Source organism: Salminus brasiliensis, chromosome 11 (genome assembly GCF_030463535.1).
Source record: "Salminus brasiliensis chromosome 11, fSalBra1.hap2, whole genome shotgun sequence".
In the NCBI taxonomy this organism is placed as follows: Eukaryota; Metazoa; Chordata; class Actinopteri; order Characiformes; family Bryconidae; genus Salminus; species Salminus brasiliensis.
Window position 1 is genome coordinate 17,306,807 of NC_132888.1, and position 24,579 is coordinate 17,331,385.

At 45.0% G+C, this 24,579-nt stretch overlaps 1 protein-coding gene across 1 annotated transcript; it reads left to right on the top strand.

The window, feature by feature from the left end:
* Positions 1-1,575: 1,575 nt before the first annotated feature.
* mnta (MAX network transcriptional repressor a) lies at positions 1,576-24,136 on the top strand. The gene is made up of 6 exons (XM_072692007.1): positions 1,576-1,850; positions 6,692-7,256; positions 8,359-8,400; positions 8,745-8,856; positions 20,204-20,396; positions 21,231-24,136. Exons 1-6 carry the CDS (start codon positions 1,778-1,780, stop codon positions 21,977-21,979), a joined length of 1,734 nt encoding a protein of 577 aa, XP_072548108.1. The 5' UTR covers positions 1,576-1,777; the 3' UTR covers positions 21,980-24,136.
* Positions 24,137-24,579: the final 443 nt, after the last annotated feature.

The following is a 24,579-nucleotide window of genomic DNA, read 5'->3' on the forward strand; positions in this document are numbered from 1 at the left end:
CATCATGGGCCGTTGGGTTATTGGGGTTGATTGAGGTGCACGGGAAGCTAGAATTTGCCTCCAAAATCTGGTGGTTAAAGGGGTGTTTCATGGCCTACTCTAGAGCATGTAGTCACAGAAGCATAAACACTGCATTACATGTACCATTCTCTGTTTCCTGTAAGCGAGCTGTTGCTAGGCAGTCCAGTGTGTCGCCAGACCCTCTTTAACTGCCCCCTCAACCCAACTCCTGCTCCAGAGATGTCCCGCTGTCCTGCAGTACACCACCTCGCCACAGGTTTCCATGGATACAACTGCATGATTCAGCCCTCCATTCATCCAGTGCATGTGTAATAGCAGAAAGGCTCTTTGACTTGGAAATGAGCTTGATTGGTCCTCAGTTGAAATCAGACAGCATGTCAGAGTTCAGTTCAGTGCGAAGACTGCAGAGAGTGACACCTGAATGAATCCCTTAGACAAGGTGAGACCATTGGATGCTCATCGAACTGCTTGTGTCACTTCCAATTTGTCTCACCCTCCTAGTGATCTCACACTGTAATCCTGACCTGCTGTTTTCCAGGCCAGGGTTCAGAATATATTGAATTTAAAATCTGGAACTCACTTTGTATTAGGCAGGAAAGCTGTGAGGACACCTGCATTAGAACACTGCAATGGCTTCTTTCTAAAGACCTTGCTTTCTGTCACTGGAGATATATAATGTATATAGATCATTTGGGCTGTTTTGATGGAATGGCGCAATGCAAACGCTTCCGTGCTGATTATGGGTTTTGTGTGAGCGCACTTGCAATGAAGAGTTGACCCGCGCGGGTCAAATCCAGCTAGAAACATCACTGTGACTCCGCAGGGCTGCAAAACAAACGCACCGAGTGCCACCCATGTGAGCGCGCGCCATGCCTTCTTATTCTCCGGTCCCATTGGCTGCTCCACGCTCATGTTTAATCATGAGGCCGGGGCGGGGCTCCAGGCTGACTGCAGGAAAAGCTGGAGTGGAGTGGGGTTGCTACGTCAGGCCTGACCTGGGTAAAAACATTAATCATGTACCTATGAAACATTTTTAATGATATAGGCGTTTTAACTTCCAGAGATAGGAATAAGTGTGTACAATTATGCATTAATTATTAATTATTTCAGACAAAAACATATTTTTGTGCACTCAGGGCAAACGTAGTCTGTGAAATAACGCCTTCGACACTACTACTTTTGTAGCTACGTATTAATGTGTTACTGCATAGGCCTTGCTGTTCAAGTTCGTTAGTAACTAAAAGTTAAAGAAGAGGAGTGCCAGACAAAATACTTGGTACTAATAAACTTGGTACTAAACTAATACTAGGTGTTATTATTTAGAAATACCTACACACGTGTGACGGAGTACACGCATGCACGGCAGCCGCATTTGCACGCATTTATTCTTCGTGTTTGAGGCCACGAGCTCTGAGGACTCACTCCGCCCCGCTGAAGCTGTGCGTATCCGTGTTTTGAGCCCTTCGTGGGGGGCGGGGTTACTGAAAGGGGCGGGCGTTGGTGCGACGTGCAGCAGCCTGCTGGAGCTCCAGCCCGCCATCTTGTCGCGACTCCTCTACGTGCGTGGAAGAGTTTCTGCAAGGGGGATCCAGTTACAGCGGCTGCTGCCTTTTTTTCCTTTCTTTCTTTTTTTTTTTTTCCTTCTTCAGGCGAAGGTGTTGGGCCCTGGACGGAAGACGTTTTGACTGACCCAAAGCGAAAGCTGTTAAGCAGTTTCTCGTGGAACTGGGTGGAAGAAAAGAAGAGTAGAGCAGAGATGAGTATCGAAACGCTTTTGGAGGCAGCCAGGTTTTTGGAATTGCAAGCCCAGCAACAACAGAAAGCACGTGGTAAGAGAGAGAGAGAGGGGTTATGGGGCTGGGCGGGGGTGTACAAGGCTGCTGCTGCTGCTGCTGCTTCTGCTGCTGCAGGTGGTGTAAGGAAGAAATGTAACGCTTAACATGAGAGGATTTAGGCACCGAAGAGTCCTGTCCTGTGGTTAAAGAGCGCTCCGGATTAGAAATGGCAAGAATGAACAGTAGCACGAAATGCACGCGGCATGCTTTTAATGTCAGCTAGAACAGATCACGCGACGAACGAGTGATCAGTGCTGCCTGATGCATGGTGCTACTAAAGGAATTAAAGGAAACGGTGTGTTTGACCTGCGGGCAGAGTCTAGTGATGTTCTGCGCTCGGGCACTCTTAGCGACTTTATTATGACGTTATGCGTTCTGGGATTGTGGCGGATGCGCGCGAGATCCTGGATGAAACGCAAAATCAGCACTTTTTTGGAAAGTGAACTTTTCTTTTTTTTTTTTTTTTCTTTTTTTAAAGAAGTGCGTTGTTTTGCTCGCGTGACGCTACGCGCGGTTTCGGTTTCATCGAGCGCGCGTTGCTCCTCAAGGGCGGTGGCAACGGCCGTGCGCGCGCGCGGGGGGGCAGCTGGCGCGTTTACATAAGGAGCCGTCAGTGTCGTGTTACCGGCGTCGTGAAGAAATATGCGTCTGTATTTACAGTCAGATGGCTCGCGCTGTGGATGGATGGATAGATGGATGGATGGGTGGGTGGGTGGCGCGCGCGCTGTCATTGTGCCTCTACCCGCCACCTCATACGCCTTGTTTCGGTCCAGCGTTGCCGGTGACGTGTCTGCAGTAATCCCGCCCTGTTGAGCGGAGCGCGTGGCCGAAGCCCGTCCCCCTTTAGCCACGTGCACGGCGCGAGAGGAGTCCACGAGCAGAAAAGTAGGACGCTAACCTCCGCCTCGTTTACACACGATTTTAACCAGAAAAGTAGTGCGGCTTACATAATGCTGAAACTGACAACAGGGCTTCAGAGAGCGGGGTTTGTGTACTGTTAGCAGAGATGATGAATATAGTTTAATAAAGATTAATATTAATATACACATACAAGCTAGACAGATGTGTGGGTATATATAAATATACGTAGATGGATATGATGTACACATTTGTACACCAGAGCACGTGTATATGGGCCTATATAGTTAAAGGTAAAGTGTGAGTATGGCAAATAAAACTACCATGGTTCTACTGCAGAAATATGTAAAAAAAAAAAAAAAAAAAAAATGTCCCCTTAATTTATCCACATGTTCTTATTTAGCATACATTTGTTACGTTTTCGTACATGGAGTACATTTCTGTGTTCCCATTCTGTCTATGATGCACCTAAATGACTCTGCCTTCTGGCCCAATGTTAGAGTATAAAGCCCAGCAAAGCGTAGCTATCTGGCCCCTCACAAGAGCTCCCCTTTACATCAGTTTCAAAGGCTTCTTTGAAGAATTCAAATTCAGAGTAATCGCAATTGAAGGATGCATGCTGCTGTCAGAGAGAGTCTAGTAGGAATGGTTTTGAGAAGCTCCATGCCTTTTACAGAATTCTGGACAGGACTACGTTTTATGGTTTGTGGTTTGAGTCTTTGTAATAGCCTCCTCATCTGTCTCACATCCTGCTGACTTCTGAATTCTGAAATTCGTGTGGCTCTCAGCAGAAGTGTTGAGTTTGCACTTTATTGTGCCGTAGTTAGGGGGTAGTTCTTCATGGTCGTTTCTGGCGTGCAGTTGCTCTTTGCACTCACGCTACACGGTTTGTTGATTTGCCAGGGTGCGTTGGACAAAGGAGAGACATGTATGGTGGTTCTTAGCCCAGAGTTTTGAGAATAAATGGGCTGTTTAGGAATGGACGTGGCCCAAGCCGAGCTGTAGAAGTGCTCATATTTTGCAGTCTATGGGTATGGAGTGTTTTTTCTTTCTACATAAAGCAAATCTGTGGTAGCAAAAAAAAAAAAAAAAAAAAGTGAAAATAGCTTCTTTTCCAGTTTGGAGAACCTTCTCTTTAATAGGTACCAGGTTTTGTGCATGTTAGTGCTCAAGGGCTAGTGCTGTTGATTCCAGGGCCCAGCACTGAGCAGTAGATTAAAGGGTTACAATGTTCTGGATGTGAATGTTTTTTTCTGCCGTTGCCTTTGTTTGTTTTTTTGACCCAGAAGGCAGAGCATGTCTAGGTCACAGTCTGACCCAGTTGTGTGGCACAGGGAACATTTGAGAGTGCTTGAATGATAACGTTTCTGCTCGTGTTGATGTGGAAGACTGCTCCTTTTGTGTCTTGCGTTTCTCATAAGTGTGCGTTGCCATAGTAACTGGACAGCCGTCCCCCTGCACACCTCCGTTTTCTTCAGTAGCTGGAGGAAGCTCGCTGTTTGACTAGCGTCGTGCTGCCTTGTTGGGGGTGGGTGGCTGTGCTGTGATTGGCTCACATTAGGTCACTACAACAGTGGGCTTCTGGAGTAGCGGTACACGTGGCTATTAGGTCCCTGTAGACACACACATTTCGAGCAGGAAAGGAAATCTGCTGGGTCCCATATAGTCTGCAAGCACTGTTAAAGCACTGTTTCAAAACCTACAATTAAAGGCATCCAAACTCATTTACATATTGCCACGGTTACACTAAAACCTTGTATCTTCATTTCTGACATTTTTAACATTCGAATCTGGTAGTTGTTTTTTACACTGTGTCATTTTGTGTCAATTACATGATTAGTGGACCAGTAGAAATCCAACAAAATAATTTGGAGAAAAAATCTTTTCAACTGGAAGTTGCCATTTTTGGAGATGCTTGGTTTTAGCATGACAGTATGTCGACAGTATGCCTGTCTGTTCAGCCTATATCAGTTAATTCCATCTGTTCGGTCTAAGTTCAGAGAGTTTTAGTCTGAACTGTTTTTTTGGAGCAAGGCCCAGTATAGGAAAGCCAATCAGATGAGAGATCATGTACCTGTATTAGTTTGAAAAGCAGTTACAAAAACAGCCTTGTTAATTCTTATGGCCAACAAGGGGTTGGAAAATTGACTATTTTTTTGTACACAGATCCATACAAATATCCTAAGTGGACCATAGGGGGAAAATACAATACAAGGTAATTGTAGGCTATGGATCCTTTGAGCTATAAAGAAGACGTGTCATTACTGGACTGTTGCTACGTGCAGTACATGTTTATTGAGCTCTCAGATTTAAACAGATTGCTCAATGGATCCTAGTGCAGTTCCTCAGTGACACACACAGACACACACATGCAAACACTCCCACAGTATCATTCAGCACACAGTAGGCCCATCAGCTTTTCTTCGATGCTTCCTCCGTTTTCATGTTGCTCTGGGCATTTGTGAAGAAGATGAGAGCATGGCCTGCTGCTTTACCCTCTGCTCTCCTTTTGCCGTCATTGAACATCTGAAAGTGGTTTTGATTGTGTGGTTTCACCTCACTGTCTGTTTTAGGAGCTTTTTGCCATACCCTAGACGGAGTCTATATCTTTATAAGTTCCAAGTAAGAGGCTTACCAGGGGAATTACAGAATCAACAATGATGAGGAAGTGCCCAGGCTTTTGGCAGCAGTTGTTTTACAGTGTGGTATGACTTGGATTAGGAAGCAAAAAACTGCTGCTATTAAAAAAGTAAGGCTGCAGTAATTCTCTGTGCCGCACTGTTATTGGTGAGCTAATACTTTAATGTACTTCAGTTGAGTACAGACCATTCATTAGACACATTTGGCTGGGATACAGTCTGACTGTTCTTAGACTATAAATTAGATGGCCAACAAATATGTTAAACCATAAGTGTGTTGGTGTCGGTAATGTGTCTATATTTTTAATTAACTTTTTAATGTATGCCAGTTGAGTTTCTTTGTAGACATGTACAGTGTAAGAATCCTATTGGAATTGGCACATAATTCATATTATTGGCATTGTCTTAAAAAATAGCTTTAGGATTGAACATGTTATTTCTAACATTATTGATTCCCATCTCTAACTTGTATAAATCCTCATTTATCAACCCCAACATATATGCGCATGTTTAATATCGGATCTCTGCATTGGCCCGGAATTACACGTAACATCTATCATTAGTGGTAGAGCTGTCCTTAAGTGGTGTAAGGCTGCATTATTCATTGACTCTTTGCGGCTCAGTAAAGGACCAGCAGGCAGATCTGGGATGGTGTCTGTGTTGTGAGGTGTCTGAGTTGATGCTGGAATAGCTCTGTAAGAGCAGGAGGAGGTGGAATACTAGGACCGGCATCATATTACCTTTTAAGATGGAGTAACTGTATTCCACAGCCTGTACACAACAGGCTTTAGCTGTGGGTCCTCTAGGCCATGACTATTTCCTGTTGTTCTCTTCATTAGTTGCTAGGACATGGGCAGAGGACAGCAATTTCAGTAGGTCTCCTCCAGCTTTCCAGCAAAATGAATTAACCTTATAAACCCAGCCTCCCATAAATCACCTTTTTCATGTCATCAGAAAGGTCAAAGGTGCCACAGCAAGGTGGCTTCAGGAGGCTTGTTGCAGTCAGATCCCAGCACCAATGCAAAGAGTGGGGTTTTTCCTCATCACTAGTCTAAAATCATCTTCTAAAGGTCTTGCTGATTGCCTAAATCAGGTTTTGTTGGTCTTAATGAGGAACTATACTTCATTATGGGAAGTCTGTATGGATGCTTCGCTCCATTCGCTCTAACCATTAGCTGCCCCCATTATGTGAGCATGTTTTAGGCCCTTCTTGCATGTGTAAGGTAAAAATAAATACATAAATCATTGAGGTGTGACAACCAGTCCTCCATATCTAATCGGTGCATTACTAAGCAGTGATCACAAGCCTGATTTTTGTATTTATTTTTTTGTCCCCAGAGGAGAGTGAGCTTCGCGAAAGGCTGCGCCTCGAACAGGAGGCCGAGAAGCAGAGAGTGGAGGCAGTCACCTGCGTTCAGCCTGCACGTACCAATCACGTGACCTGGGTGGAGGAGTCGAGTCAAGAGCGTCGTCACACACCTGCGCCTGCCCAACCTCCTCCCCCTCCCCCACCAGCTCCTCCTGCTCCCTCTATTCCCATAACAGTCATCCCCATCCCCCTCGTTTCGTCAAATCCAACCTCTTTACCTGCAGCCCCTTCCACTCCGCTCAGCCCCCCAGCCACTCCGCGCCTCACACCGCCCCGAAAGGCCACCCACTCGCCCCCAGCCCAGCATGCACTGCACCAGTGCGCAATCATACCCCCTCAAGTGAAGGCCACGCCCACATCTCTGGCCCAGTCCAACGGCACTAAACCACCTCAGTTGCTGCAGCCCTATCCCGGGTCCATTGTCACAGGCTCCCAGCATGCCCTGCTCCCTCAGCCAGCACAGCCGAGCCCTGTGGCCAGAGCCAGCCCTCCAGACGACCTGCGCAATCTGGACAGCAAGAAAAGACCTGGAGGGTAAGATGGAAGGGGGGATTGCAGTGATCATCATTATTATTAAATGGGTCGGAGTACCATTGCTGATCTAAGATCAGGTCTGTTTTCATGAAGCTGCCCAGATTAGGAGTGCTGATGTAGGATCAGATTGCTCTTATTTATGACCGATCTGGGTCAGCACTCTTGCGCTGAGATGCTTCGTGGACATGTGTTCTGGTCTCTTTAGATGTTGTCAGTTTTTACTTAGTGGTATATTGTTCAAGATAAACAGTCATGCTCTGAGAAGATACAAAAAGTGGTGGCTCAGATTTAGCAAACTGAGTTGATAAATCAGCAGGGATTCGATTATGCCTTTTACATAGCAGTTTATAGGACTATACGACACCTGAGCCTATATCAGCTTTTTTACTCTGAGGTGTTTAATAAATTTAGGCCTGTTTGGTGATAAAATGAATGGCCTCATTCACCAATAGAATTGTTCACAGCTATGCTAACCGATATAAATTGAACAAATCCAAGATAAGAACACATTGGTGAATGTCAGAATGGTTGGTGGATGAGGCCTATTGTTATCAAAATTGGCAATTCTTGCTCCTTGCCTCCCTCTACAGTCGGGAGGTGTAAAGAACACGTTTTTCTGGACTAGCTGAGAGATACAGAACTGTCACTGAAAGTGAAAGAAGCATGTGGACTGACGTGGTACAGTAATATTACAGCATTTTACACAAATATGACTGGAGTAGCAACGGCAGCGTTGCTGTTCTCCCTATTACAAGTCAGTGGAGCATCACGGCTTGTAAGGTAAAAATGCTACATAGTGTTGCTTTAAGTTCGTCAAATATGTGAACATTCTCATTCCCATATCGTTGCTGTACTGCAAAAAACTTGTATCCTTGAAAAAAGGTGTAAAGGGATTTGATTCCAAGTAATTATGGATCATTTCCATTGCTTCATTTATCCTGACACTTGGAGAGAAAAGTTTTTTTCTAGGACAGCAACGATATGTCGTCTACTGACCTTGTAGATTTGACTCGTGTCATAAAGTAGAATTAGAGTTGTTTTTTGCTCATAAATTTTACTAATTTGGGAATGATCTTTTTGTGTTTGTGGTCTCTGTTGTTAGGGCGGGCACACGGGAGGTACATAACAAGCTTGAAAAAAACAGGTGAGTTTAATCTCTGTCCCTGGATTCCATTTTCATAACATTATGGAGATTTGCTGTTCAAGCTTTTCCCTTAGAGGACACTGAAATTACATTTAAGCCTATAAAGCTCTGGGGCTACAGCAGAGATATTTATGATGTCATGATGTTGAACTGAAGAAAACCGCTTAAAGCGTCCTGTACTTTACCAGTGTCGTCCTGCACTTTCGTTTTTTTTTGTGTGTGTGTGTGTGTATTGTGCAGGGTGCACCCTGCGAGGAAAAAGGGAAAGCTTTTGGTTCTGCTGCTGAAAGTTGAATTGATTTGAATATGTCAACATTGCTCTCCATCCTCTCCTCTCCTTTTAGACGTGCACACTTAAAGGAGTGCTTTGAGACCCTTAAGAAGAACATCCCTAATGTGGATGAAAAGAAGACCTCCAATCTGAGTGTGTTGAGAAGTGCCCTAAGATACATTCAGGTAGAAACTTGGCTTGAATGTCTGCTTTATGCTGGTATTTGGCAGATGATTGCATACAGGTTTCTGTAGATCACCACTGCTTTGTCCTCTTCCTGTTCAGATTAGAACAACTGGTCTAATATGAGTATGGGAATAACTGTTGTTACAATGCTCTGTTCTGTTCATGACATGCCTAGTCATTCTGACAAATTGCAGTATGCTACAGGAAATGCAGGTGGTGCTGTGGTTTCTATTATTTTGTAACATACAGAAAAAAAGTCATTTGTCACACAGGTGAAGCTTTAAACATGCCAGTGCCAAGACAGGCTCAGAGTGGTAGAAAACACCAGCATGCAGAATGCATGAACTAATTCGATATTTAAATAGTAGTCGATAGATTCATTGAGCATAGATTGATATTTTGTATGATGGTGTGCAAAACATCGAAGATCTTGCTGTTGGCTGACCTCAAATGAAGCACTGAAGACTGGACAGTGTTTCTAGTTGATCTATGGCTCCAGTGGTCAGTGATCATACTGATTTGCTGATGATTAGTGACTCTCATAGACTGGCAGATTTCTGATGTGCTGATCAGTGGCTGCAGAGAAGAAAGGTCACACCAGTTGAAAAGGAAAGCTGCTGAGAGTTCAACTCTTTCACCCCTGCAGTGTGTAATGGAGGCTTGATGAGTTTTGAGTCGTTGTTCAGTCACTATTCAAATAGAGGCAGAGATAAAGAGGAGGAGGGAGCTTGATGATTACAGTCATGGGCTGGCAGATTAAAGTAGGACAGTGAAACAGAGCTCGTGTCGCTGGAGCCCTCCTCCCCTCCTGTTCTGAGGCTGTGCTCTCTGTGCTGTTATTGGTAGACCGACTCTGCTCATTTTCTTTTTCTCTCTCTCTCTCTCTCTCTCTCTCTCTCTCTCTCTCTCTCTCTCTCTCTCTTTCTCTCTCTCCCTCTCTCTCTCTCTCTCTCTCTCTCTCTCTCTCTCTCTCTCTCTCTCTCTCTCTCTCTTTCTCTCTCTCCCTCTCTTTCTCTCTCTCTCTCTCTCTCTCTCTCTCTCTCTCTCTCTCTCTCTCTCTGTCTTTTTCTTTCTGACTCGCACTCTACCTGTCTCTGACTCTGATTTGTTCTCTCTGTCTCTTTCTTTCTGACTATCTCTTTCTCTCCCTACCCTCTGACTCTTCCTTTTTCAGACTTTTTTTGTCTCTCTGACTTTTTAACTCTTTCTTGCTCTTTATTTGTCTCTCTGACTGTTTCTCTCTGATGCTTCCTCTTTCTTTTTCCTTCCTTCTTTTCTTTCCTTCCTCCTTTTCTATCTAATTCTTTCACTCCCTACTCTGACTCTCTTTTTCCTCTTCCCCCTTCTCTCTGACTCTCTCTAACTCTTTTACTGTCTCTGACTCTTCCTCTCTCTCTCTCTCTCTTTATGACTCTCTGACACTTCCCTTTCTCTCTGACTCTCTTTCTGATTCACTGATTATTTATCTCTGACTCTGCAGTGTGTATTTAAAGCACGTTGGCCTTGACTGCCGAAAACAGCCGGCCCTCGCTCTCACATTGTTTTGCCTGGGTGTCAAAATGTTGAGGAAGAGCTTCACTCCACGGTGTTCATATCAGACAAAAATCTTGTGTTCCGTCTTTGGTAGTGACAAATACGTCACAGAAAACGGTTAAACTGATGACTTCCTACATCTTTTCTTCAACTGGCCGTTCCCGGAAAGCTTATTCTGTGTGTATTGAGAGTCATTATTTCTTTGATAGGCTGCAGCAGACCTGCTGTTCACTCCTGTTTAGTGGTGAAGGTGATGAGCAGTCATTCAAGCCTTGTGCTTGCGTCTGTTGCTCTCACCATCTCTGTCCCTGCTAGCAGATTAGTGTGGAGTGAACATTTAACAGTGCTGTTAACGTGACTACTCAGTGTAAGTGTGTGTGTGCGTGCGATGCAAGTGCTGCCACTGTTGTTGTTGTTGTTGTAGCAGGGCAGGCCTGCAGGAGGAGAAGAACAGCATGTGCTGAGGGTGACTGAGCCATGGGCAGTCCAGGCACGCGCAGCCTCACCTCCATGCGTCTGTGCCTGCATGCGTACTGCTCCTCTACAATCAGCCACCCCACCCCCTCCCTCCCCTGCGCGTTCGACAGAGGGTAAATTTACCCCGGCAAGCTGTTCCTGGGGATTGAGTAAGGGGATTGCAGCCTCAGATTACTTTTCATTTTTCCTCATCTTCATCTTTACCTCTCGTTCAGAGAGGTCATATGTGACGTGTCCTTGCGTCTGCAGTCCTGCAGCAATAAAGTGAATTGCAGTGAACTGCATGTGATCTGGGGCTCGAGGCTTGTGAGAAAATCAAGACTTCCTTGTTTCGCTTCTTTGCAAGCTGAGTCAGAATGGGAGGCCTTGTGGTTTTTCTTCACTCGTTACCACCAGTCTTGTTTGTCATGTAGGCTTGTATGTCATGATCTAGATCTATATATGAGAATATGTACAAAATTAAACTGCTGCTGCTGCTGCAGATGATGATGATGATAGTATTTAAGAGTTTCTATATCTGGGAGAAATGCCAGAAATCATTGTTGCCAAGAAGCTCTCTAAAATGGAAGTTCCAGTCAGCTACTCTGTGTGTGCTGTTCCTTCCAGTGTAAAGCCCCTCCTCCCTCTTTATCTCTCCCTCCCTCCCTTTCCTTTTCTCTCTCCCTTGCTCGCTCCGGTTCCTGCCCCATTCTGCTCACTCTGGCCACATGAGCACGAAGCACATGGCTAGCCCGAGTCGCGTGACGTCACCCTCCCTCCCCCCTCTCTCCATGAGCCAGTGCTCAGCCACACAGCCCCAGCTGCCGTGCTGTCCACTAGCGCACGAGCTAAAGCTTAGCCTGGCAGGCTCTCTGATACCTCCCGCCGCTTTTATGGCCCTGGAACTGTATAATACCTGCAGGACTGGTTCTGCTCGCAGCCAGCGAGGATAGCAGTGCTGTTTTGCTGCAGGCTTACATTCTGCTGAGTGTAATGACATGCATTTGCCTTGTGGTTACATCCTGCAAAACACAAGTAGCTGAAGTTTACCGCATGTGATTTCTTCAGAACGGATTAACCTAGGGCTGGGTGACCCAGCAAAAATGGAATGAAAGTAGTCGTGGATCATGATACGCATGTTGCTATGCTGTACAAGTCAGAACAGACAGTGAAGCAAGCATTAGTAGGAAATGGAAAATAGGAACGCTAACCGTGTATAGTAACAGGAACAGAGGGATAAAGCAACCGGTAAATAGTAAAATAGGATAATGTTGCTGTCACACAAACTTTGTATCTCCATATTTGCCGTTTTTTAACTTTTTGACATAATGTGACTTTGGCAATTGTGTCGAAATATAATAAATGGACCAATAGAAAATGCTCCTGAAATAAAATCTTTGTACATTGACTTTTATTAAAAGTTAAGGTTTTTTTTCTATCTTCTATAAAGTTGTCATTGTGGAGCAACAGTAAATAGGATAATGGCATAATTGGCTAACATCCAGTAAACTCCTGATCGTTCTGCAGTTTTAATTGGCTGTTTTAAAAGCACAGGTAGTTTGCAAGTCCATCAAAGAAAGAAGTGATGCTATAGAAGAAGCGCACTTTTTTTTATGTTTAATGACATCAGTGCAAATATGATTATTAAAAAAATTCAAACCTAAAGTAGTTCTATAGAATTCAAATCAATCAAATAACACTTGTAACACCTTTATTTTTTAGTTGGTCCAAATTTTCAGTTTTGAAGCATGCAGTCATTTTGTCTACTGACGATACCTTCAGTATGCTCTGGAATTTGATCACAATAATGTTCATGTGTTGTCATGTCCCAGATGTCCCCTAGACTGTTCTCTGTAAATGTTGTGACACTATGCTCAGAAATCAGCACACATCAGCTGTACTATCGCATGAAAACAAAACAGAACTCAAAAGGGCCTTCGCTCCAAGGTTGGAGTCCATTACTTTAGTGTGTGTATAGACCGTCCTACCTTTGATCTGGGAAGGACCTTGCTGTATTGGAAATGGTCCCCTAAACAAGTGTTGATTTGTACCTATGGTTGGTTTAGTAGCGGGGAGGATAACACAAGTTGAGGCAAATAAATACTAATTAGTACTTTTGCCTATCTGACCATCTTGGTGGAGACACCTGTAAAAGGTAGTAGTGCATAGTGTATTTGTTTGTGGATTGAAGATTGTGTTCTATATGAAATGGAGTAAAGTAAGTGTAGAACCACAGAATTTTGTTTAAGGGGCAGTGGTGGCTCAGCGGTTAGAGCACCGGGCTATCGATAACATTGTGGGTTCGATTCCTGGGCTCGGCAAGCTGCCACTGTTGGGCTCTTGAGCAAGGCCCTTTACCCTCTCTGCTCCCCGGGCGCTGGAGTTGGCTGCCCACCGCTCTGGGTGTGTGTGTACTCACTGGTTCCCCAAGTTCACTAGTGTGTGTGTTCACTACCACAGATGGGTTAAATGTGGAGAACACATTTTGCTGTACATTACAGTGACAAATACATGCACCTTTACCTTTTAATCTTCCAGTATGAAGAAGATGTGACTCTGGAGAACTGTCTTTCTTCACGATCACTGACCTCCATTTGTTCAAACAAATAAACCAAGTAAATGAGGTCTTTGCTATGCTGGCAGATGTGTGTTTATCTGTGCATTTCCTCTCTTTGTGTGTGTGTGTGGGTGGGGGGAGCTTCACTGGACACACACACACGGACACACAGAAAAGGGGAGAAAAGGTCTTTGGTCGACCAAATTGTGCTGTCCAAGCGCAATCGCTCATCCTGTTTGAGAGGACCGTATGCTTCCTGCTAAAGCTGTGCAATGCATCATGTGTCACATCATTTAGTGTGCTGTCTGGTAGTTTCAGAACGTAGTATGCTGTTAGTGTGCCAAAGTAAAGTGTTCATAGTTATTAGCAGAGCTCTTCAACAAGCAAGACCTCTACAGACCCGCAGATTTCTGCGTGAGCTGACAAATCACAGATGTGAATCACTGACCTGTTCGATCAGTGTTCACAGTTATGACTAAAGATTTATTCATTTTTCAGTTACAATTATGCAACTCCTTTCTTCAACCCGGTCGGCTACTATTTGAATGTTGTCAGTTAAGACTGACGTCATCTGAGGCAGTGATCACCATGTTGGGTGAGAGAATTGATGGAGATTCAGTTAGATCTAGTTAAACAGGTTGTTTTCAGTTACTTGCCGATGTGTACATAGAAGGTATCCGTCACTGTCAAACAAGCCCATTTGGTTTTACCCGCCCGTTTACAACCCTATTTTGTGGTATTTTGTCAGAAACACACATTTTGTATGACTCACAAATAATTTGCTGGGCTCAGCTCTGACTGGCTGATGTACTCTATGGCAGCACAACGGCTTTTGCTGCAGTGTGCGGTTAATTAGCTAGACTGGCAAAGCCAGTCTGCTAGGGTTAGCTTTTAGCCTAGTGTGGATGCCTGTTCACTTCCCAAGTTTTTGCTTTCTCATGGTTTTGACTCCCCTTTTCCAGGTCTGCTTTGCATAGCTGCCTTTTGTCTGATGTAGCTGTCTGGTGTCTGGTGGTGATGTGATGCTGTCCAGTGTTATTTATGCATTGAAATGATGGTAATGACCAGCTGCAAAACTAAAAAAAGCACATTTTCCCAAAGTGATTGTTGTGTTTTTCCACTTTGACAGCTTTGATTAGGTCTAGCAGAGCTTATTATTTATTTATAATTTTTTTAATATATATTTTTTAGGGTCTTCTTTGTCCTCTTTGGTCATTTGTTCTTATTATTCTCATAACCTAAATTTCTATTTTTAGCATTATAATTAATTTAAAATTAATTAAATTAATAGTACTGGCTTACTCACTTACTTTCGTATCGCCCAGCCTTATTAGCCCAGCCCCATCATATAATAAATGTATGTTAAATTCTAATGCCAATAACGTTGTGTCTGGTTTAACCACACAGTGAACTAATATTTTTTGGGGGTCATCAGGTATTGAAAAATTGGGCTGTATTGGGCTGTAATATTAACATTCTCATTCATATTCCTGAAAAGTGTGGATGCTATTCTGCATTTTTTTCAGAGCATGTTTAATACAAATCTCATCTTTCTGCTGACTTTCTGAGGGGGGGGCTGAAGCATTTAGTATTGTCCTCTTGCCCTGTAATCACTTTAGCCAATCTGGCCCAGGCTGTCCCCATAACTGTCTTGTTTAACCCTGTCAGTAGAAGGCCCGGGGGGTCTGCCTCTGCAACAGAGGTCCTCCAGCTGAGTCGTACAGCAGCTGCATGCTCAGAAAAGCCTTACCAGGCGGGGAGGGAATCAGGAAAATTGGGTTCACTTTTTGAACTCTTTCCACTACCATTTTCAGCTCGACTCAGACAGTAATTGTTGCCCCAGCTTATGCTCTTAGTGAATCGTAATGGCAGTCTGTGGCCTTTTTCTGCCTGAGGACAGTGCTGTCTGTGAACGGCAAAGGATATAATCTGTCCTAATCATAATGTCTCTCTGAGTCCAAGACAGTAGCCTAGCTCAAATATTAGCTCAGAGTGTGTGCTTTAACACGCTTGCTAGTTATTGGAATGACCTATAAAGAATGGCATACAATGAGCACACCCAGACGCATGTTGAGAGCTTTTCTCTTGTGTGGTCTTATATGGTTTTCTGTTGCTGCCTCTCTCTTTATGTGTCCTTGTTCTCTTTTTCTCTTTGTTCAACTGGAGAGCATGGATTTTTTTTCTTTTTCCTCCCAGCTGCAGGGAATAAGCAGGGTTTGAAGACAGCTGAAACTGGAGTCATAAGACCGCTGTCTTTGCAGGCCTGTTTATGAGGTGGAGCATGGCTGCAACGTGGCTTGCTTTCTATTTCTTTCTCTTGCCCAGTCTCTTTTGATCTCTTTTTGCTTGCTCTCGCTCGCTCTCTCTCTCTGTACGTTGGGTGAGTGAACAGTGTACAAATCCCCCCCTCCTCCTCCACACCCGCTAGGATCAGGCCATGTGCTTCTCACTCGCATTACATGTGACTGTGCCCAAGCCATGTTTACCTTTTCCATGCAGCCTAATCGGCATGGTCTGCTCCACTTACACACACACACACACACATACAAAAGTGCACACACACAGGCGGGGCCAGAGGCTTTAACTGGAGACGGGAGGAACACAGGGGGGAGGGGGAGTGTGTTCTTATCTGTGTGAGGAATATGCAGCACGACAAAGACTAATTACAACCACCATCAGCTTCTCATCTTCTCCTATAATGAATAACCATAATGAATAACCTTCTCCTTTGCGGACACTTTTTTTCCAGTTGGCTTCCATCTGAGCTAGTGTTAGCTTTAATCTGGAACGCATTTGTGTTTCGTCCACTAAAACCCACTCTAGATGTTATTGTTGCCACTCTGAGCCAGACTGTGATGGAGACACAGCACTTGATCCTGCACAGGTTCAGACAAGACACAGTTCAGACCAGTTAAGCCGTACCGGACTGGAGGAGGGCTTGTAGAGTTCACTGGGTTTGGGTGTTTGTAGAGCAGCCTGTCCTGCGGATGAATAATTGTAGTAGGCATGCACAGCTGTGGAGCGGGGCTGGGCCGGCTGCAGCTCTCAGCCAGCCCAGAGAGGAAGGGGTTGGCACCAGAGCCCGGCAGCAGGAGGGGCCTGGTGGAGATGGCTGGGGAAGAATGCGTCTGTCCCCCAGGGGAGGGCGGAAAGGAGGTGGAGGAGTTTGAAGGGGGAGGGGGAGGTCTCTCGTGAAAGCTCTTCAAACACACGTTAAGATGTTTCTTAACGGTTGTATTCTTCTCTAAGGCTAATATGCTGTGTAAAGGCATCAGCATGTATGAATATCAAGTGATTGATTGGCTAGTCTCAGGTTTGCCGGCTTGTGAAATGTATTCAGGCAAACACAGAACACTTTTTTTTTTTTTTGGCTTTTCAGTTCACAGAAAAGCTCTTGTGCCATTAGTGGTGTTAATTTATTCCCACGGGTGCTGAAAGGCACTCTCTGTTCAGTTCATTGCACAACTCTTGTGATATAATGCGACAGGAAGCCTTTTTATGGCTACCAGGGAAGTGTGTGCATGTTTCTCAGCACATTGCAACAGTTAGTTTTCTAAGGTTCCTTTTTTCCATACTATTAGAGACCTTACTACTGTTGTTGCTGTTTAGTGCCAGCATATGAAAACACAACACTGTGCACTGTGCCGAGTTTGGACTGCAGCTTGCTAGTGGAGTGTGGGCTGCTGTTAATTCATGCTGTTACTGTGGCTATGCATGCCTAAAGGGCAGCACACTCTCTCTGAGGAAGAAGAACCAGTGAGGTACACATTTAGTCCTGCAGAACCCCCTCACAGACACACACACACACACACACACACCCCAACCCTTGGGCCTGCTGCTCTCCGCCACCTGACCGGGAGTCTTGTTACCAAGGAAACGGTGCTGTTTTACGACTGTTGCCTAGACGACAGCAGGGGACCCCAGTATCTTATTTGTTGAAACAAAAGGCCTTGACAGCATCTCATTTGTTGAAACAAAAAGGAGGGACCCCTTTAGCGCTACTCTGAGAAGGGCTGCATGCCTCCATTGCTGCTTGATTCTGTTGTTATTTGGGAGAACAGGTCAGCAGGGGCCAAATGGCTGCTCCTGACTCCACCAGTCTCGCCCCGCCTCCCCCCTCTGTCTATCAGTGGCCTCTAGAGCCGTATCAAATGGGCCTGGCTGTCATGCTGTTGTTGTTTTGCTGCTGCAGCCATGGTCTGCAGGAGCACGTGGCGAGGGAGAGGATGAGCATTGTAATCAGCTCGAGTGAGATGTGATATGTGCAGGCTTAATAGCCATTTGGGTTATCGAATCATGGGAGGCCCTTGTCTCAGTCTGCTGATATGGGATCTTTGGGCTTAGGTTTGCTGTTCACCAAGCTGCTGTAAGCTGATGGATATTAACAAGCATCTTATGGAATATTAACAGTAAAAATATGGTTATTGGTAAAGATTAGAAAAATTCACAATTTAATTAGAATATGACAATCTAAAATGTGCCTCATGTTAATGTTAATGCTTTTATTTTCAGTTTATAAAAACATTTTAAGTGTCCGGATATAATACTACTCTAAACACATTTTTTATACAGTGTTTCTAACATTTTGAACAAGATTAGTGCAGTATTTTGATTTACAAATCAAATTACGAATCAGCTTTAACTTTTCCCAAGGTTTCAGACCTTAATAAGCTTTGTAGGCTTGTGGCTTATTTACAGTCACCCGTGGCACAAGCAACATTTGACCTGAATAAATTCTTCTCCCTTCCAGTTACATTTCAGCAAGTTCTTTAAGCAAGCATCACGTCTATTTTAAAAAAAGCAGAAGATGAAAAAGAGGATGGATTCTACTGCAGGATAATCCGTCTAAACACGCCTCAAAATCTATAATAAACTACCTCAAGAGGCGCAAGCTGTTTTGCCATGGCCCTCACAGCCTCCCTTATCTAAAGTCATCGAAAATCTGTGGATTAGCCTTAAAAGAGACCTGGCATAAAACCTCCCAGAATTCGACATCTGCAAGAAAATAAGGGAGACAGTCCTCCAAACAAGAACTGAAAGACTCTTAGCTGGCTAAAAAAAATTCCATGCTGGGATACTTGCCAAAGCAGTGTTAGCAAGTACTGACCATGCAGAGTGCCCAGACTTTTGCTTCAGGACCTTTTCCATTTTTGTTGTTTTGAAACTACACAAGTTGTTATCTTGTTTAGAATAGTAAAGCAGTACATATTTGCCTTTAGGAAATCTGATCATATTGTACTTGAGCTATTCACCTATTTGCCTGCCACTGCGTATATCAATAACTAAAATATGGTTACATTCCTAATAGGAGGTGTTCCTAATGAAACACAAAGCAAGGCCATGGCTAAAGTGTGTCTAAATCCGTTGTTGTGGTCTATGTATGGACACAGAGGACCAGGGGCTGGGTTTCTAATCCAGGATAAAAGCTATCCTCATACAGGTGCAGCTTTAGAAGGACCTCATATGGTCCCTAGTCATGTTTAGTCCTGCAGTGGAGAGTCTCACTTCACAAATGAGGCCACTACGGAAAATCCAGACTGTATTAATTTTGCCTCAAATCACTCATTCGAGAGAATTAAAGCCAACACTATGCTTTATTCTGTGAGTGGGGGGAGGGGGGGGGGTGTTTTTCTTAAGTTTTATTATGTCTCTTCTGTGTGTGTGTATACTGTGGAGCCAGAATATCGTCTCTGTGTACAGACACTGTAATCTTTATCCATCCACTTCAAAGCTCTTAAAGGCCTTAGCCGCATGTCCTTATTGCCTGTGCGCTGCTTCTGCGTCAGCTGACTGAGTGGAGGGGGGAACTAGGTCACTGAGGCACAGCCCAGCTTCTAATATATCCTTTCTCTCCCTCCCTCTCGCTGTGCGTGACTATGACCAGTGTTTGTGAAATTGGGCAGGGTGTGGGCCTGTGAGCACGCGCTTGTGAGAGAGTAGGTGGAGCCTTGGTTTCTCCTTTCCGCGCTAGTGTACCAGGAGGGCCTGTGACTCACTGCTTTCTGCCCAGATGTCCACCTATGATTGGTTCAGCTGGCCTCCCATAAACTCCACCCACACGCCTGTCTGCGCCTGTTTACTCGTGTGGAGCTGGCTGGCGCAGCCTCCCCCTTCCCAGAAGGTGTTGGAGTGTGTAGTGAGAACCAGGAATGGGAGGGCTTTTGTATGAGGAAGCAGAACTTTTACAGCTGCACATCAGACTGTTGAAAGATTATCCTCACCTTTACCCTCAACAGACACATGCCTTCTTATTGTAAGTTTATAGATCTTTAAAATTCCACGGAAGGTGGAATTTTTTTTTAGGGAAATGTCATAACAATTCCCAAGGCCAGCCGTCTCTGAGGCTATGGGAGCAGGGCTGGTTCTGCTCAACTAATAAAAGCCCTTTCAGACCTAATGGAAGCAAGACTGTTTATAATGCAGATTTATGTAAAGTGTTGTGAAAGGAATTGGGGGGGTGGAGTCAAGAGGATAACACCCATTGCTTGGGCACATTGCCCTTAGACCTGGTCTGCAGTGACCTTTTTGTTTTGCTGTGGATCTTAATTTTTGAGAGCATCAGTGGGCTCAACAGGCATAAATGTGTAACGCTTTGTAGCACATTCATAATACACTCATACGCAGGCCTAGGTTGTGGTCCAGGCACTTAAACATAGATTAAGCCTTGAACTGAACTACACTGCACTGTCAGTGGAGATTCTATGTTTGAAATCCTTCTAGCATAGGCGTAGCCTGTGTGGGAGAACTGACTGGTTGTGAGATGGAGATGCTCAATCTACCCCCCCCCCTCTTATCTGCAGACTCTGAAAAGAAAAGAGAAGGAGTATGAGCATGAGATGGAGCGCTTGGCTCGCGAGAAGATCTCCACGCAGCAGAGGTTGGCCGAGCTGAAGAATGACCTCAGCCAGTGGATGGACGTGATGGAGGTCGACAGAGTGCTGCGCCAGACTGTCCAGCCTGAAGATGATCAGGTGTCCACTTCCACAGCCTCAGGTAACATTCGAGTCAAGTCAAACCTTGTTCTTCCTTATCAACTAGAGCCATGTGTTGATAGAGGAGCAAAATACAGTGCCTTCAGAACATAGTGCTTCATTTAACACAAAACTGATGAGCGGAACAACAGTGCAGCGACAGGAGAGAAATTAGTCAAGGTAGGTGGAGTCAGTGCCCCAGATGAGTGGTCAATCAGCTGAGATATCTGTCTGTCTGCTGTCCAGATTTTGCTTCTTTAGTTTTTAACAAGCACTACACTCCTAAAAGTTAATGGGTGTCAAATGGTTTAGAGAACCCATAGGAGAACCAACTTGTTTGAAGCACTTTTTTTTTTTTGTGCAGTGCAGTCAATAGCCATTTTAGACACCAAGTGTTGTGCCGAATTCCGACTCCCCCACAGAGTATGTCTCTCCTTTGCATGCACGTTTGTCACGTAGGCATAGAAACATAAAAAATGCAAGATTCATTGTTGGATTTTAAGTGCTTTCGCTGTGAAGAAAAAGTTTAATATTTTATTATAAAAAGAAACAACAGAAATTGTAGGCCAGTGTGACTTGACAAAACACCCTGCGGTCTTAAATGGCTGTCCCATTTTTGTTCATTTTTAAAGTTAAAGTGAGTCAATCCTGGGTGCTAAAGATTTTGGGTGACATCTTGCGTTGGTCAAAAACACTCCAGTACAAATTGAAAGGTACATCAATTGAGAGGTTGATGTAACGCTCTTTTAACACCCATGAATAATAATCATACAGACACCATTTTTCCTTCTGCTTTAATAAATCCCTTAAAGCAGCTGTTCAGTGGACTTCATTGCTCTGAATTTTGCTTCCCCAGAAGGTGAAGATAACATAGATGAGGACATGGAGGAAGAGAGCCCCTCAGCTGCGCCTGTCGCCTTGCCGAAAGTGCCTCTCACCTTGCAACTGGAGCTGAGGAAGTCTCTGACCCAGCACATGTCCATCCCACCCAAATGTTCCGAACCAATTCAGCTTGCCCCTGCAGTCCAGCCTGCCCCTGCCTCAGCCCCCACCCAGCCCTCTGCCCCTTCTCTTTCCCCCACCCCAGCCCAGGCCCCTAACGGCCTGTCCGCTTTGGCACCCCTGCAGCCCCAAGCCCAAGTGATGGTTCCACAGAGCCTTTCGTCGACGCACACGCGCATTGTGAGTTCTCCCAGCCTTCAACCCACAGTCATCACCCATGCTGCCGCCGCATCCCACGCTTCTGTCATCCAGGCCGTCAACCACGTCATCCAGGCGGGCCCCAAGCAGCTGGCCCATGGACCTCAGCCTATCGGCCACATCACAGTGCACCCAGTGGCCCACCTGGGCCAGCACCTGTCCACTCTCTATCCCCAGCCTGTCACCGTCGCCCAGCCCACAGTTGTCAGCCACATCGCTCACACGCTCTCCCACGGACAGGTGAACGGAACCTCTCAGCCCAGCCCACAGGCCGCCGCAATGGTGGCCAAACAGACGCCCCAGGTGGTCGCTCATCACCCGCAGCTGGCAGGCCAGACGGTCCTCAACCCAGTCACCATGGTGACCATGCCCTCCTTCCCTGTCAGCACGCTGAAGCTGGCCTAAAGCAGCGTCCTGGTGTGCAGGCAACATCATGATTAGGGCATGAATGGACTAGTGGCCCCCAACAGTCACATACAGCATTACAGCAGATGAACATTCAGTACATTCCAAATGAAAAGATCATATAGAAAGACTCTGAAATGGAAATTAGTTTATAACTATGTAATGATAAACAGTAAAATACAAAAAAAGAGATTTTGTATCCTTGGATCAAATCAGAGTGTGATGTCCAGAGTTTTCTTGTGCTGCTCTGTGTGTGTGTGTGTGTGTGTGTGTGTGTGTGTGTGTGTGTGTGTGTGTGTGTGCGCACGCACACGTGCATGTGTGTTCATATGTACTAGTGGAGTGTATCATTGGGAACAGAGTGCTAACCAGTCACAGAAGGATGTCAGCAAAAGCATCTGTGTCTGGAGGCACGGATGCTGCAGTGATAAGTGCTCTGTGGCTTAGCGTAGAACATGTACCTCACTCTCATCAGCTAATGGATCACGGCTCTTTTAGACCCTGTTCTTAGGGTTTAAAAGATGGTCCCTTCCCCCAGGTTCCCCACAAGCCCTGGTGTTTCAGTATTGTCGGAACCAGGGTGGACCGAGGTGCCCATAGGTCTTTCATTTAATGTGATCAGGTACAGCCCATGGTTAATTATTGATCCGCTCTGATGTTCTCATTTCGGAAAAGAAGTAGTTCAACAAGGCATTTCTGGGCCGGTAGGTACTCGTTCCTGTTCCAGTTCCAGTTCCAATTGTACTGCTTGCTCTGGCACTGAGGAGGCTGCTTGACTGCCCTGATTGTAGTAATGTGACCTTTTTGGACCAAGGGGACTCTTGAGTAAAACCTTTGCCTGTGCCTTTACCAGTGCCTTTTATAGGCACAGCAGTCCTATTAAATGCTGCACAGACGCCCTCCGCTGTCCTCATTACGCAACTGCACTCTCATTCAACACAACAGCCATTAGCTGAGATGAAATAACTGCTTTACCTTCATTTCGCCCTGGCACACCAAACAGACCAGCACTGCTTCTCCAATAAAACACAAGATTGCACAGTTCGGTCATCGTCAGCTTGCCGTGGAGGGGGTTAATGTTAAGGGGGGGGGGTTAAAGAATGGACGTTTCTAAACTACTTAGTGAATGTACTGATGTCACCTATACAAGGCCTTCATCTTGTCATTGCTGACGAATGTGAATATGCTCATTTATGCTGGCAGGAGCAACCTCGACAGGCTCTGCATGCTCATGGTTTGTGAGTAGGGAAGTTATGTGTGTGTGTGTGTGTGCTTGTTAGGTGTGTATGCCATGATTCTACCTTATTTGTCAATTTGTGTCTACTACAGTTTGATTGATCCAGTTTAATTAGAGTGTATGTATTCAGTAGTGTGTTTGTGTCTATTAGTTCGATAGTGGAAATGGAGAGAAGAGAGGAGATACAGTATATTATCCAAAGCTTCAGATATATTGTTTTTAGGCTGCAGCAAGTGAATAAAGGTGGAGGACCACTTACAGTACTTCTAGCAAAGCAGGGCTCTTTGCGTGGATGCCCAAGTCTTTGCCGAGCCACGCCGGCCGGCCGACCGCTCCACACTCCTGCAGCTTGAGCACAGCCTTTGTGTCCAATGAGATTTGACTTAAGAAACCTCGACCACTGTGATGCTGCTCATGTGCCCCGATGAGAGCGACCCACGTTTACAAATACCAACCTAGCAAGAGAGTCCCTTTGTTTGTTTGGATGCTTGGCATGTGAGAAGAGTTTAACAGTGTACTTTTACTTTCCCCAGAATTTTATTATATGTTTCCGTACACTAGGATGTACAGTTCACCAATGAAAACACAGGTTTTCCAGTCCGTGTCTGATTTCTGCATGTGGGCGAATGGCTCTTGTTTTAATGCTGACTATGGAATTTTATTTCGCTTGTTTTATTGTTTTGTTTGGGGGACCATGTACAGTACTGTATATTACGGGGCAACCTTTCAGACCTCTTTCCACATTGATATTATATATACAAAAGTGTGTTTTCCCTATGGAGAAAGTTTACGTTGTATATAGCCTGTAAATTTGGGGCTGCATAGATAACTGTCCATCTTATTAAAGTTATAAATGAAGAGAAAGCGTGGAAATAAAGAGAACAAATGTTGAATAAATAAAATCTTGTTACGTTGCTACATATACGGCCTTGTTCCTTCAGCCGCTTTTCCTTTCCTTTTTACAGCAATGATAACTTTGGTGTGGTAGCATAACCGGTAAATGCCTAAAGGGTCATTCATTCATTCATATATTCATTCATTCATCACAATCTTATGCACATCTTCCTGTTTGGGGTCCAGTAGCTATTCAGTAGCGTATTAGACTATTCCAGTAACCTACCTGGAATAGTCACCGTCCCTACGTGGCATGGTATGCGGGAATACCCACTGCAAACCAGTCTATCACAGGGTGTTTACAAAAACCCACACCTAGGGCATCATTTAGCATAGACCATTCACCTACCATGTGTTTTGGTTTATTCTTTGTGGGAGGTGGGAGGACCTCAGTATTTCTCTGAGAAAACCCATGCAGACACTAGGAGAACACACCAAACCCCACAACCAGTCCCAGCCCCCTGGAACT